Source organism: Vespula pensylvanica, chromosome 7 (assembly GCF_014466175.1).
Source record: "Vespula pensylvanica isolate Volc-1 chromosome 7, ASM1446617v1, whole genome shotgun sequence".
Lineage (NCBI taxonomy): Eukaryota > Metazoa > Arthropoda > Insecta > Hymenoptera > Vespidae > Vespula > Vespula pensylvanica.
Window position 1 is genome coordinate 4,925,916 of NC_057691.1, and position 15,657 is coordinate 4,941,572.

The 15,657-nt window shown below is 27.1% G+C and overlaps 2 protein-coding genes across 4 annotated transcripts; one reads left to right on the forward strand and one right to left on the reverse strand.

The window, feature by feature from the left end:
* The first annotated feature begins 1 nt into the window (after position 1).
* LOC122630406 (putative lipoyltransferase 2, mitochondrial) lies at positions 2-1,746 on the forward strand. Its single transcript, XM_043814874.1, has one exon. It carries the CDS (start codon positions 2-4, stop codon positions 707-709), a length of 708 nt encoding a protein of 235 aa, XP_043670809.1. The 3' UTR covers positions 710-1,746.
* LOC122630404 (ectopic P granules protein 5 homolog) lies at positions 1,335-12,143 on the reverse strand. Of its 3 annotated transcripts, none has more exons than XM_043814871.1 (30): positions 11,956-12,143; positions 11,475-11,717; positions 10,193-11,398; positions 9,721-10,125; positions 9,407-9,629; positions 9,159-9,331; positions 8,955-9,095; positions 8,721-8,881; positions 8,522-8,648; positions 7,886-8,430; positions 7,631-7,808; positions 7,355-7,378; positions 6,867-7,094; positions 6,569-6,732; positions 6,315-6,500; positions 6,107-6,230; positions 5,507-6,028; positions 5,294-5,436; positions 5,038-5,215; positions 4,773-4,970; positions 4,561-4,692; positions 4,234-4,470; positions 3,967-4,150; positions 3,337-3,896; positions 3,068-3,237; positions 2,769-2,974; positions 2,437-2,682; positions 2,141-2,348; positions 1,819-2,028; positions 1,335-1,686 (listed from the first exon to the last, which is right to left on the reverse strand). In XM_043814871.1, exons 1-30 carry the CDS (start codon positions 11,977-11,979, stop codon positions 1,335-1,337), a joined length of 7,698 nt encoding a protein of 2,565 aa, XP_043670806.1. In that variant the 5' UTR covers positions 11,980-12,143. The 3 variants fall into 3 exon arrangements, with proteins under 3 accessions (XP_043670806.1, XP_043670805.1, XP_043670807.1); XM_043814870.1 differs by having other exon boundaries at positions 2,141-2,360; positions 11,956-12,142; XM_043814872.1 differs by lacking the exon at positions 7,355-7,378 and having other exon boundaries at positions 2,141-2,360; positions 11,956-12,142.
* Positions 12,144-15,657: the final 3,514 nt, after the last annotated feature.

Below are 15,657 nucleotides of genomic sequence, written 5' to 3' on the forward strand. Positions count from 1 at the left end.
AATGCAAACTAATATCGTTAAAGTATTACGAACAGGAAGACTGAAATATGGTCCTAGTGTAAAACTTCAAAAAATACTTTCTGATTTACATTTTAAGCAACTAAATAATGAAACTTGTAATACGTTATTGCTTGTTGAGCATGATCCCGTGTATACTGTAGGAATTCGGAATAAAAACTATACAGAAGAAGATGAAAAAAAGTTAAAAAATCTTGGTGCAGAATTTTTTAAAACAGACAGAGGTGGTCTTATAACGTTTCATGGACCAGGACAATTAGTAGCATATCCTATTTTAAATTTAAAACAATTTAAACCTAGCATTAAGTGGTATGTTTGTCAGATAGAACAAATGATTATACGCCTATGTGCTGAATTTAATATATTAGGAAAAACTTCGCCAGACACCGGAGTTTGGGTTAATGAAAAGAAAATTTGCGCGATTGGTATTCATGGTAGTCGCTACATTACTACACATGGGTTAGCTTTGAATTGTAATACAGATTTAACTTGGTTTGATCACATTGTTCCATGTGGCATCGAAGGCAAAGGAGTTACTAGCATTAGTAAAGAACTTAATAGAAATATAACAATCGAAGATGTATTACCTACATTTCAAAATGTATTTCAAGAAATGTTTCAATGTTCTTTAGTTCAATATCCACCTAATGAAGCGTCAGAATTACTTCGAAGTATAAAAAATTGTATATAATCTATAAAAAACACGTCAAAAATTGTTCTTATATTATGCTTAATTGATCAAGTGTAAATAACAAATTGTATTTAGATTTCTTTTTATCTTAAAAACACAATATATTTACAATATTTAATAAATTACATTTTTTTATGAAATTTACAAGAAATTTTCATTTAAAAGTAAATATCTTATAGATCACGATATATTATAAACAAATTTAATCACCCATTAAATATGTATTACTATATTGAAGTCATGATGACCTAATAAAAATGGATGTTGAAATAATAAATATTTCAAGATCATACATTACAATGTATGTTAATCATAAAATATTAATCATAAAATGTTAATCATAAAATTGATTCAAATATTATAAAATCATAATATTAACAAATCTTATACAATAGATCCAGCTCTGCACAATAAGAATATTCTTCAAAATTTTTTGTAAATTTCTAAATATAACAAATATTTTAATTAAATTAATTAGTAACACAAGATATGTTCAATTGGTAAAATATTTGACTAGATCATTCAAGCCTCATTATATCATGTATGTGCAAAATATCGATGCAAGAAAAAACATTTATAATTTTAAGCAAAAATCAGTAAATTGTGCAAGAACAAACATATTGTATTATTCTGTTAAAACATGAAGATACCTTTGATGATATAACTCTCCTGTCAATGCACCTATTACAACTACAGCATTATGCAGTGAATTAGCAGAATCTCTAATTAATCTGATCGATCTTTCTATGTCACCTTTAAGTTCTACATATTGCTTGTTAAGTAAAAGACTTTCTAGATTCTGCATAGCTTTTATGGCCTCTACACTAGGTCGAATTTCTGCAGTATCTGGGTCAGGTGACCTCGACGGTGCAACGCCAGGGGAATGAGAAGTAAATCTTACTATTTGATGTTCACATTTCGATTCTGGAAGCTGTGCTAAACAATATACACCAATTGCGCGACTTAAAAACTTACACCTGTATAACATAAAATGTAAATTAATATATTAATGTGAACTAAATATTTTTTTATAAAAATATCTGTAAATATTAATCTCCATTCAACGAAATATTAATTATTAATAAAATTTCTGAATGAAATGAAAATACCTAATAGAAAGCTGAGAACCTTTTCTGAGCCCAATAGCTCCTAAAATACCCCATCCTTGTCCAGCATCATCAGCTAATGCAATCAATGCACGTGCTAGCCCTTTCAGAGCTCTAGCAGCTATTACAGTATTTTCACTGTATTGACATTGCCTGTATGCTAATTCACATGCTTTTGCCCATAATAATGGTAATTTTTCTTCCATTATATCCCTAAATAATAATCATATTGTTTGAATAAAATTGTAGCTTTCGTTTTATATATATATATATATATATATATATATATATATATATATATACACAATTAAAATTTTTAACTTACGTAGTCTTGATAGCAGTAATCCAGTCAATTAAATTGATAAGAAGCATACCTTCTTCTCTAATATCTCTACATGAAGGAAGTCTTTTTAACAACACAGAATAGAGAGCTAAAAGTCTTCCTTCTGAAACTAATACTGATTCCAGAGGAGGTTGTCGTGGTACCACAGGTTGTAAAATTGTTAAAACTGCAGCCCATGTTGGCCTACCATCTTCAGAAATCACTGAACAATATAACATTCGTTTTTCTTTAAAATATATATATTCATGAAATATTTATTTTAGTCATTATTTATTTACCAGTATATTTAAAATAAGCTTCCAAAGCAGCCTCCATAAGTTCTCCTAATGTAGATGAAGAAGCTATCACTATACCTATAACCTTAAGTACACCCATGAGTACAGGACTACTTGCAGATCTTTGCAATAACCAAGTTGTCCAACTAGTTCGAAGATAATCAACTAATGGTCCACTTTGGTTTATAGAATGAAGAAATTCAGTTACTAATAAACCTGCTTCTGGAATCTGTTGGGTTTCTGAAACAGCTAATGAATAGACATTTATATTCCTTTTTAAGATAAATTATAAATATATAAGAAAAAAGTAAAATTATAATGTTATTTAAACTTACTATCAATAACAGCTTCCATTTCATCTAACATACGAGATAACGTACTTGTAAAAGCTTTAGAATTTGTAGATAATAGTGATTTATATCTAGTTGTGCAATTAATTAATAATTTCACTGAAGAGCGTACATATATCTGTCTTTTTTTTAATGTAGTTGGGTGATAATATGCTACACTGGGATCATAAGCTGCAACTACCTTTAATAAACTATCATATGATTTGATTAAAAAAATAAATAAAATATTACTAATAAAAATTTTCTTAAAAATTAACATATTTATATTAAAATATAATACTTACTTATTTAAAGCTATATCTATAGGATGAATTTGTTCACAATCTAGAGAAAGAATAACTCTAGGATCACAACTCATGACGTGCCAGTTAATTACTTGATCATAGGCAGCTGCATCAACTAAATGCCATGAAAATGTTATTGCCTGTGTAATGAGCTGTATTGCTCTTTCATTCTACAATAGATATAAAATTTATTAGAAATAATATTATATATGATATTAATTTATAGTCCGTGTGTTTATATTTATAAAATTCATTTGATACATAATTACCTGTCTTACATTTGGTTCATTTGATAATTTTACAATTAAATTTAATAAACATATGTGCATTCTAGCAACGATTGCCAAAGGAAAAGTTGTTAATGACTCGTTTATCCATGATGACCAATTGATACATGTAAATACACTTCCAAGAAATAGATGACTATCTGGTAAATACTGATCGATTACTTTAATCATGAGCTCAACATCACCAATACTAGGACAGAATCGATCCCATGGGAGTGATAAAAAGTTACCATGTATCACATTCAATATGTGATCTTTGATTGAAGGATGAGCAAAATTAGTAACATAAAAATGCCAGACAAAAGACAGTATCTTGTTAGATGCTGGCATTGTGTCAATAATAAATCTAATACATTCCACAAACATTGATACAATTCTATTTGCATATGGTCCATCTGTAATTATCCATGGCAGTAGAACTGATCTATCATCTGTGAGTTGTTGGATCCATGCTGCAGTTGGTTCTCTTAAGTTTCTAGTCCAATAAGGTGTAATCCAAGGTGCATACATTTCACTTAAAGCAGGCCATATTTTTTCGCATACTGGAAAAAAAATAATTAATTTAATTTAATTTTAAAATAAATGAAATTGCAATTTTTATTCAATTCTTACATTGATCTGCCAAAGAACCTCTATCAGATTGAAGTGTTAGTACGACAAGAGCATGTCCTACCATACCCAAAAATACTGTTAATGGATCATTGTAGACTCTATATTTTGGATATAATCCATAAAGACCATATTGCAAACGTTCTTTCATAAAATGTCTGCTAAGTAAGACTGCAGTGTCATGCATCTAAAATGAAAAAAATTAAGCATCAATTTTTTTTTCAATAATTTGTATAGATGTAATAAATATATAAATAAATAAACATTTACCTCTTGACGAGAAAGAAGTCTTTGCTCTGTTGCATAATGACGTATTTCATCCCTAATTTTTGATAAATGTATTACTACTGCACTTTTCGATTTTCCACTTAGAGTACCTAATAAATCACGCCAAACGTCTAAGGACAAAGTTTGACTTTCACTGCCCTTTAATATAGTACTAAGAACTTCACCATAATGTTCAGGAAATTCATGTAGAAGAATAAGTCGCAAATGATTGCGAAATAACTAACGTAAAAATAAATATACTTGTAAGTTGTAACATGAAATATATTCTATATAATTTCTCACTAACTTTCTATATCTAGAGAGAATTACCTCATGTAATATAAGTTTTTCCTCTTCTGGATTAAGTCCAATATTAGATAGAGCTCTAGAAATTAAATCTATAAATGTTGATCGTTCGCTTAACCTCGGTCTTCTATAATTTAGCCAACTCGCAACGTCAAACTACAGTAAAAGTAAAAATACAAGAATTATATAAAATAATGTATATAAATATAATCATATTTTTTAATGATTTTGTATACCTTAGAAAGTAATACAAAACATAAATCAACATTCATCCCAGTAGACAATTCAACAACTGTTTGATACATTTGTAAAAATGTTGATGCCCCACCAGCAACAGGAGTAAAATGGGGACCAAGCAATCCACCAAGATTTGGTCTTTGCATAATTGTTTTTAACAATTGTGGTCCTTGACTTTCTTCTCCACTAATAAATAACTAAAAAATATTTATCATTAGACCAATAATTAAACCGATTTTATTTTATATTTGTTATGATTTATACCTGACCAAGTTTTTCTAAACAGGTTGTAATAAGCTGTTTAGTTGGTGGACACAATGCTGCTTCTTCTGTATAAAATTCCACCAAATGATAAAATAATTGCACTCCACTTTTTTGAACTTTTTGTAATACTGCAGTATTTTCGTTAATTCGACTCACACTTAATTCGTGCTCAAGCATACTGTAAAATCAATATTATTAAAATAAGTATTTACAGATATACAATATATATCTTGTAGTTTGTCAAAAATATACTAACGTAATTAAATGATCCATAAAAACACAACCTTGAGTAATTTTACTAGGTGGTGGTTGACTTGCTTTCACTAATAAATTTTCATATTCTGCTCTGTTTTGAGATATCATATGATCAACACCATCACTAACATGAGCCTCAGAAACCTATGTATTTAAATATTATTCAATAATAAAAATTATAGTTCTAAAATGTGTAATATTTTACAATTTTTACCTTGATTCTAATCACCGCAGCACCAGCACAGTGAACAATCGGTGGTACACCTGACCTAACACGTTTTTGATGTACTGGTGCAGGATCACATAGGGCATGTAATGTAACATAATTTTCAATTTCTCGATAAAGTGTAGGTATTAATTCCAAAAAACTACAATCTATAGCTGTATGCTCAGAAACTAACAAATTATAAGTTTGTGCATAATCTAAGATTATTTTAAGATGAGGTTTAATCAATGTTATAACTGTTTCTGGAGCATATAAATTTTCTCTGGATACAGAAGTGAAAAGATTATTGTTTGAACTTAATAATGGCGGCGAAACTGGATGTTCATACGTATCTAATCTTTTAAAAATTCTTTCTAATGGGTCGGCAATTTCTAATAAAATAGGTGGTACAAAAGTTGATTTCTGATATTGATTATCCGGGTCCCGGAAACAAATCTGTTCCCACTCCTGCACAGCTTCTAATTGACTTTGTTGAGCTGACCAATAATCAACATACTCAAACCATGGATTCTGTAATAATATTATTGTTAAAATGTAATTGACAAAAAATGTATTTTCAGTAGAAAAAAAGCGTTTAATTAAAATTACTTGATCACCCTGCATGAGTACTATTAGTTTTTGCGACATGTACTGTGGTGGTAAAGCTGGAATGTAAAGACCTGATTCTTGTAATCTTGGTTCTTCTAGCCATAAATTTAAAGTCTTATAAAATCTGAAATGCCAAAATAAATGAGACATAAATAAAAAAAGAAACTATTGATATTAAAATTATAATTTATTATTATTCAATACTTACTTAGCAGAGTTGAAATAAAATATTCTTCTTTGATCTGTAATAGGTTTTCCATTATCAATACCTTTTTCTCCTTTCAGTTGAAAATATTCAGTTATTTCATGTAATCGTTTTTTTAGTTTTTTTAAATAATTTAAATTAATCATTCCTTCAAAAAATTTTTCACCCACTCCACCTTGATCAGTACCTCTATAAAAGAAGTATATCTTTAAATATTTATTCTGAAAAGTGATAACTGTAAAAAGTGTACTTCATACCCTGGAGTCGAAGGAACTCTTGCTAAAAATAGAGTGAAGAAGTTTTGCCACAGAAGAGAAAGAATAGGATGTTCAATTGGAGTATTAAGTGCTTGTTGTGACCAACGATATATAGCTAATCCATTAATATTAAAAGCTTGCATCTTTACTGTACCACAGGCTCTCTAAAATTTTTTTTATAAAAGTATTTACATTTATATGTATACATATGTGTATGGGTGTATACAACAGATTACATATTAATACAGCAAATTGGATATTATATGTTATAATCAATTCTATTTAATAGTAATAATACCTTCAGTGCAGTATCTAATGATATTTTAGCTTGTAATGACAATTCTTTTAGAATTTCACGCCATAATCCTGTTTTTATTTCTCTTTCATACTGTTCAGTTAATAAAACTTGATATGCAACCCATATTGATTGTGTTGATCCACCCAAAAGGCTTAAAGAATTAGTAGAACCAGTTGCCCAACTTAAAAAAGAACCTAATGATCCTGGATTTCGATTTGTTGCTATATTCTAAAAAAAAAAAGAAAAAAAGAAAAAGAAAAAAGAAAAGAAGAAAAAAGAAAAGATCAAAAAATAATTTGTTTACATTCTGAATATGAAATATTTCACATTGTTATTTAATATAAAACGTATTATATATTAAATTTAATAAACTGAAATAATTTTATGTGTGTCTGCGCGTCGCGTGCACACACACATTGTATACTAATAAATTTAATTTAAATCTTGGCATAAATCCTACTATAGATGAAAACAAAAATAAATCATACCTCATTGTTTCCTTTTAATGCAAGCTAATAGCAACGATTTTTCAATATTACGATTACAAAAACATCATTATATTTACTACTCTATACCAAGATATCAATATTATTTTGAATTGTTAAAAAACAGAAAAATATTCAATAAAGTAAGAAATATATGTAAAATAATAATAATAATAATAATAATAATAAAAATAAAAACTAAAGATTCCTTAAAAATCTAATACAATATTGGAATCTCGGTATAATCACTATATGTAATATGGATAATAATTTTCTTACTGAATATAAACTTTGAAACATATTTTCCATGATTGATCTCGTATCTAAATGAAAAAATACTGCTCGAATTATTGTATCCATTAAATGTAAAACATTTTGATCTTTGTTCCAATCTGGTACAAGTATAAGTACATTTAACCATAAATACATTAACTTTGCAGGGCTATGTAAGCAATATCTATAAAAAGAAAAGATGTATGTAATATATTAGTAAAACTAAAACGAAAGACGTAAAAAAAGAAAAATTTTTTATACCTTTTATACTTGTATAAATGAGAATCTATCATACTGGAAAATTGTTTCAATAATGGCCCAGGAAATTCAGGTGCAATGAGATTCTTAGCCATTTTCATATATGTTCTATCAGCCGTAACTAATGTAATGACAAGACTTATAAATTTATCATTTTTGAATAATGAATCAGGGCAATCAACAAATAATGGCACAATGTGATGTAAAGCTATCAATACTTGTTCATATTTATAATAGCACTGTAATGTTTGTAATTGATTGAATCCTTTAGAACAAATTAAGGGTATGGAATGGCCCCACAATGTCATAATTACTGCCACATAACATGCAATTGGTTGCTTTTCTCTTACTCCTGTATTCAAAATTTCTAAAGATGGGTCAGAATCCATATCTGGTAAATAAGAAAATGCTACTGTTGGATTTGATATTGCACGTTGAGAAAGTTCATCAGATTGATCAAGTTGATGTAATCTTAAACGTGATAGCATTTCCCATGCCCATAAACTGAATGCTTGTTCACTATTTTGAGGCCTGACAATAGATGATACCTTTTAATTAGTAAAAAATATTTTAATGATCATAATGAAATATATCCTTTTTATACAATAATAAAAACTAAAGTCTTGTTGAATATTATACCTGTTTAACTCCTTCTGCTAGCAAAGAAGCAGTCTGTGTAGGAGAATCTGGCACATATTTCATAACAAGCTCGACAATTAAAAGTGCCACGCGACGATGTATTTCAACAGGAAGATATAAATTATTTCTGCAAAAATATTCACATTATTCAATAACTAATTACAAAAGTAGAGTATATATATATATTAATATTACTAACCCTTCAAGTCCCCAATTGATATGGGTAAGAACTAAACGTGCTAAGTGACTTTCAGTTGATGCTAATGAATGTTGATGTAACCAAAATGAAAGAATTTTAAAATCTTGTTCTTGTGGGATCCATTTGTCCATTTTTAATTCAGTAAACAAATATAGGCTTAACTAAAATTATTTCAAGTAAAACAATGTTTAATCAAAGAGATATACATTTGCTATATTTCAATTAAAAATATACCTTTCCAACTGAACCAAAATTATCTCGTAGTTTTAATATTATGTCTGAAAGAAGTGTAGGATGCTTATTTGTTAAATTAGATAATAGTGATCTGGCATCTTTTGAACAAGATTCTTGTGTTTTCTCACTAAGAAATCCTATCTGTAATATGATGTATTGTTAGCAAAGATATTGTTTACATAGACAATCTTAACAATTACTTACTTGAAATAAGTCGATTGTAGCAGCTCTTACAAAATCATAATCTATAAAAGTTCTTGCCATAGCCATGTTTGCAAATGTTGTCAATAAAAAATATGATTCATCTCCTGGCATATTGCTTAATTTTTCTTCGAACTGTTTTCGAAGATTAGAATAATTTAATTCTGTTTCCCATTCTACAAAATAAGTGCATGAAATATTTAAATATATTTAACTATTGTTTTTTTAATATAAAAATAAAAAATATTAACCTGTTATAGTCACAGTGGACATACATACATCTGTTGATGTAGAGTCAGTATGTAAAGTATAAAAGATTTGCCATAATGTAGTTAATGATACAATATGATATGGAATAGATGCTAAATATTGCCATGCTCCTAATCGCCGAGAGGAAAATATAGAGAGAGTTGCTTTTAACAAAAAACTATCATATTCAGTTTGTAATTTCAACAATATTGATGAATCTGCCACCTTTCCAATAAAAGAAATGTAGAAATATTATAACATAAAAAATTAATATATTATCACTATCTATAAATGAAGTACAAAAATATTTCCTTACTTGACTCTTGTCAAATACTTCCCACTGATCGCTGACATATTGAACTATGTCTCTGATTAATGCACTTAGTCTTTTAGCTAACTGTCTATACCGTGGAGAATCATATGTTTTCAATCCTTTATTTAGAAGTTTTACAATAATAGTAGAAAAAGCAAATATTCGTATCATATGGTGATCAGTAATCAAGTTTTTATTTTGATAATATTTATCATCTTCATATTGTATAAAAAGGATCTGTTGAAATAATTTATTGAACGGAATTTGATGCAAAAGAGAAATAAGATCACTCTCAAATAAATTTGCACCAAAATTAGCAATATCTTCATCTTCTTCACCTTCTTCATCTAACATAACCCAGATTGTATCACCTGGGCTACTTGCTGTATCTTGTAGTGATATTTGTACCTAATTATAAATAATATTCTTTTAAGCATTACATGAAAAATTATCAGAATATCGTTATCATACACACCTGTTCTAAAAACTTGTCACGATCTTTAATTGGAAGTAAAATAACAGCTAATGTAGCTATCATATGATCAAGATATGGATCATTTAATGGAGATATAGAAACTTCGATTACATTTGTTGGTGGCAGTGGAATTTGAATATAACTACGTGCCCAATTCATAACACCTCCAGGACATCTTAATATATGATTTAACAAAAATAAATGATCTTGCCAAGTTGCTACTCTTAAAAGAACTGCTATTAATTTTGAAAGCCAATCTCTGACATCAGTAACGAATTTTCCATCTTTCAAAATTTTTCTTTGAAAGGTAAATAGTATTGTAATACACATTCTAAGTTCAACTAACTGTGGTACTGTTTGTGATGGTGTTTGTACTGACATTAAAATTACTGGTGCATCTGGTGGTAGATTCGTAAATTCCTTACAAAAAATACAAACTCTTTGGATATAATGTTCAATTTGCAATCTCAATACTTCTGCTTCATAACAGTATAATGCTTGGATATTATATAATATATCTTTAATTGCTGATAAATTTCGTGATAAACTAAGTAGTGCTTGTTGATTGAAATGAGCAATAGAATATTCGTGAATTGCACTAACAGGGTTTCCATCTTGACACTCTCCAGTTTCTGTTATAGAAGCTTTATCCAGACACCATAACTGTTTTTGTGTCTCTCTACAATTTTCTTTTAATCTCTCTAATTCATGTGAATTGACGATCAAATGATTTCTAACACGAAGATAGTTCATAAGGAGTTCATAAAGTTTATGTTGTTGCTTAATTGCATGACTTCTTAATTGAATCTCTGTAAATTCTGTAATAAAGGCATCAACTAATGACAATTCTTGATTATTGTAAAGAGATGCTAACTGATTCTCTGTAAATGGTTTAATATCATTAGTGATAGCATGTACTGCATTTGTTTTATTTGTAGATACTTCTGATTCATTTTTTATTTGATCCTCTTTGATTAGAACTTTATCTGAATTAATATTAGATAAAGATGTTGTCTCTTCTGACGTTGATGTTATTTCTTGATTTTCAACAGCAGGAGCTGATGGAAGAACATCTATCAAGCGAATTTCTGAAACTACTATTCTGACTTCTTCTACTTTTCCTTCTAAAGGATCTTTATGCTGCATTGGGGTTGCAAGATGTTTACCATCAATTTCATCATGTGAAATACATGATTCTGAACATATCTATTAATAAAATATCAACTGTCTTATTATTAAATACATAAATATTATATTAAGCAAGAAAGGCAAAAATATATACCTCTGTAGTTTCAACAGACAAATTACATTCCATTTCATAAGCAGCTTTTTCAGCAGCTTCCTTTTCATAAATTTCTGTATCTATAGCAGCAGAGTGTAACTCACTTTCCATATTTTCAACGCATTCACCTTTAGGATAATTAGTAGGAGATTCTCCAAAAAGACACTCAAATTCTTCTAAAGTTGGAGCATCTGGAATTTGTTGTTCCAGACTAGGTGGTATTATTTTGTCTTTCTTCTTCTTCTAAATATATAAGGATCACTTGTCATAATAGAGTTGTCAACAGTTTCTAATCATTGTAAATTTATATTTATGTAACTATGCAAAACTTTTAATATATATAACTATCATTTTAAAAAAATCCAATTTAATTAAATACAAGAAGTAAATTGAATATTGTATATAACGAATCACATAACTTAACAATTTATAATGTTTTTAAAATAAATAGATGGAAAGTATGTACAAAAAGAAAGGTTACCTGGCGACTTTTTTGTTTTTCCATGATTGATATTGATTATAATGGATAATAGGATGATAAATTTAATGTTCTGTTGATCTCGTATAATTCTTTAAACTATAGAAAACACTTATAAAGAATTACATTTGTGCAATGTTATGTCTTCTGTATTCGCCATGATTAAAACTGTTCACCCAAATCGCTTGAGACGTAGTGACTTCGGCGACAAGTGCGGAAAAGAAATGAACTAAAAACGCGTTGAGAGAACATTGTACTTTTCTTCTATTTCTCCGTATCATTATAATAATAAACTAACAAAAATATTTTTTAGAAGAAATTAATAGATATATTTACATCCTGTTATAAAAAGTATATATATTTTCATAATTATATTTTCATAATCGCAATTTTTGGTCAATTTTAGTAATCATCAAAAGCTCCACTCAAAAGATAAAGACGAGAAATCATTGTTTTCTATTTTTAAAACAGGCTTTTATTTGCGCATGAAAATAACTTATTTTTTGACAAGATAAATAACATTTTTAAATAAAGAAAATAAAATTTTTCAAAAATTTGAGAAAATAATCTTATGTAATCAAATTTTTATCGAATAAGTCTTTGGTCACGAAAATTAGACAAAAAATATGACCATGAAAATTCATGATTTAAACTATTGCAAACGCATAGGAAGAGAACATTTTTATTTTTTGAAACTTCAAACGTGATCAATTTAAACAAAGAACATTTACTCACATAAATATATATTAGTGCAAAAAGAAATATATATATATATATATATATATATATATATATATATATATATGATAAAAAATATTACATCGTGTATATGTATATAATTTTAAAAGAAATATAATAATAGTTACTAAAATGATCTATTTATATCTTCAATGAAACATGAGAAATGGACAATGTAAAAAGATAAAAAAATTATCATAGAACATAGTAAATTTCTATTGAATTTAAATGCAGCCATTAGCTCGACAGTACTTGCGTTATTTACATTTATCAAATATCGCTAGTAATATCGATTTCCCAGGTCTCACCACATGGAGGTTGCTGCATACGGAGACCCACGGGCTAAGACTCTAATATTAATACTTTAGAACCAATTATATAGAATCATTATTATTACATATCCAGTAATAATAATTATAATTTGGAAAAAGAAAAAAATCAATCGCGAAACGAATCAAAAATTTTTTTCTAATCAATCGAGATTAGATAAAAATTTGTGAATTCGTTTGATGTCGACCTACCTACCCGAAAGGAAAAGAGCATTTCAATCATTCTTTACGAAACTCTATTCCCAAACGCGGCTAACGTGGATGCTGAAATAAATGGATTATGCTGAAACAAAAAATAGAACATAATAACATATTGCCTTATTATTCAAAATGCAACAGAAACAATTTAATCTTTTTTAAGATTAAAGATTGGCCATTTTGTCTTTCTTCTTTTGCATTATATATATTATGTTATTGTCTAGTATTTGATTATATATATAATTTTTTCAGAAACTGTGAATAGTCCACCTGTGCATAAAACATCTAAACCAGGTTACAATTAAATAAGAAGCAATCAAAATAATATAAGAATTTTATATAATAAACCCTTAGTCAGTCATCTGTGAACATAAAACATCCAAAATATTTTATAATAAAATAAAAAGTAATCCAAATAATATATAAATTTTATATAATAAACCAATAGTCAGTCACCTGTGAACATAAAACATTCAAAATATTTTATAACAAAATAAGAAGCAATCAAAATAATATAAGAACTTTATATAATAAACCAATAGTCAGTCACCTGTGAACATAAAACATCCAAAATATTTTATAATAAAATAAGAAGTAATTAAAATAATATATAAATTTTATATAATAAGCCAATAGTCAGTCACCTGTGAACATAAAACATCCACAATATTTTATAATAAAAAAAGAATCAATCAAAATAATATAAGAACTTTATATAATAAACCAATAGTTATCTGTGAACGTAAGAAATTTATAACGTTATTATTTTCTGAAAATAGTAAATAATTTCCAATTAATCATATGGAAAATAATTTTTTCACACACACTCATTCACACATGAAAACAACAACGGCGAGGAGAAAGATTAGAAAGAGTGGAATCGAATCTTGCCAATTTAGATGATATTTTCTGAAACAGAAATAAACACTATGTAAATTAATCAAAAGTTTTTTCAATATTTCAAATGAATAGTAAAAATAATTGCAAACAATTTATTCCCAATTGCTCTTCATTTTTTATAAATCCTATTCTTCCTTCAAGTCTTTAAGAATCAAATGCGTTATTATTTACTAGCATTATTATTTTGCTTTCGTGACTAGACCAAATCTGAAACACAAATCAATTTCGTATAATGTATTTCTAATCTTTATTAATTTATTTTGATGTCATATATGATAATATTACAAACCTTGTAATATTATCTCGTTTTACAATGTTGCTAATACCCATTGATAAAAGGATATTATATTGTATTTCGTAATATTTAGCCTTGACCCTTTAAAATGATACACTCTGTAACAAAAAACTATATAAAAGGGCATGTGTGGAAAATGAAATTGTATATAACATAAATGGCCGAAAATTCTTTTTGACAATTTTTTCTTTTTGACAAAAAATAAGCATTAAAATGGACAAAAAATTAGTATTGAATATTTCAAATTCTCAATGTATTAGAAAATGTGTTTTACCTTTAAACAAGATTACAAAATTATCCGTAACTTTTATGCACAAATATGAAAATCCAAAAAAAAAGATTGTATATGAAATCGTCAAATGTTTAATACACTTACAAATTAATTCTGAATTTAATTTTTAGTTCAATAAACTTTGCAAATTATTCAAGACACGTTATGAAAAAAAAATTGTGAATATTTCACAATAATTAAGAAATAATTTTAAGTCGCGTAAAAAAAAAGATAATAGAAAAAGCAAAAAATATACTATCCCTTGGTTCATATTACAAAATACATACACAATTTCGTATACTGCCATAAACATATCCATAACGAGATCAGACCTATATTTAATCGACAGATTACAAATACTTCATTTTTTACGTTTATATTAACGCGAAGTATGCAGTTACATCAAGTGTCTAATATATATATTACATCATTTATATATAACAGACTTTTTATCTATTAAATTACAAAAAATATAGTTATATAATTTCACAATTTTAAAACTATGTATTTAGAATATAATTAATTATAAGAAATAATATTAATTATAAGAAATAGTAATGCAATATTAAATCTTAAAAAAAAACAATAAGATTAAATATAAAAATATTATATATATTGAAGATAAAATAGTTTTAATATTCATGCATATTATTCTTACAAATTTATTTTATGAATTCATTTTATCATCACTGCTTGCTTTAACAGATCCTAATTTCCCTACCTACATCAAGTCTTATAGATCTTTAATCAAAATAATTAGAATTTCTATAAGATGATGATTATATTCATACAAGTCATAAAATGACTCTTACAATAAATGAGCCATCCTACAACTTGTGATAAAACTATGTTGGCATTGGATAAAAGTATACATATAATCATCAAAAGTGTATAATATCAAAATCAATCAAAAGGTATAAAAAGAATTATTGATTTACTAATAATCATATAAAAAATTTATAATTATTTTGAAA

Coding starts and splice junctions, on each gene's coding strand:
- LOC122630406 (XM_043814874.1), top strand. CDS start 2: ATGCAAACTAATATCGTTAAAGTATTACGAACAGGAAGACTGAAATAT.
- LOC122630404 (XM_043814870.1), bottom strand. CDS start 11,979: ATGGAAAAACAAAAAAGTCGCCAG. Junction 11,718..11,955: donor AAAAACAAAAAAGTCGCCAG/GTAACCTTTCTT, acceptor TTATATATTTAG/AAGAAGAAGAAAGACAAAAT. Junction 8,882..8,954: donor ATTTTGGTTCAGTTGGAAAG/GTATATTTTTAA, acceptor AAATAATTTTAG/TTAAGCCTATATTTGTTTAC.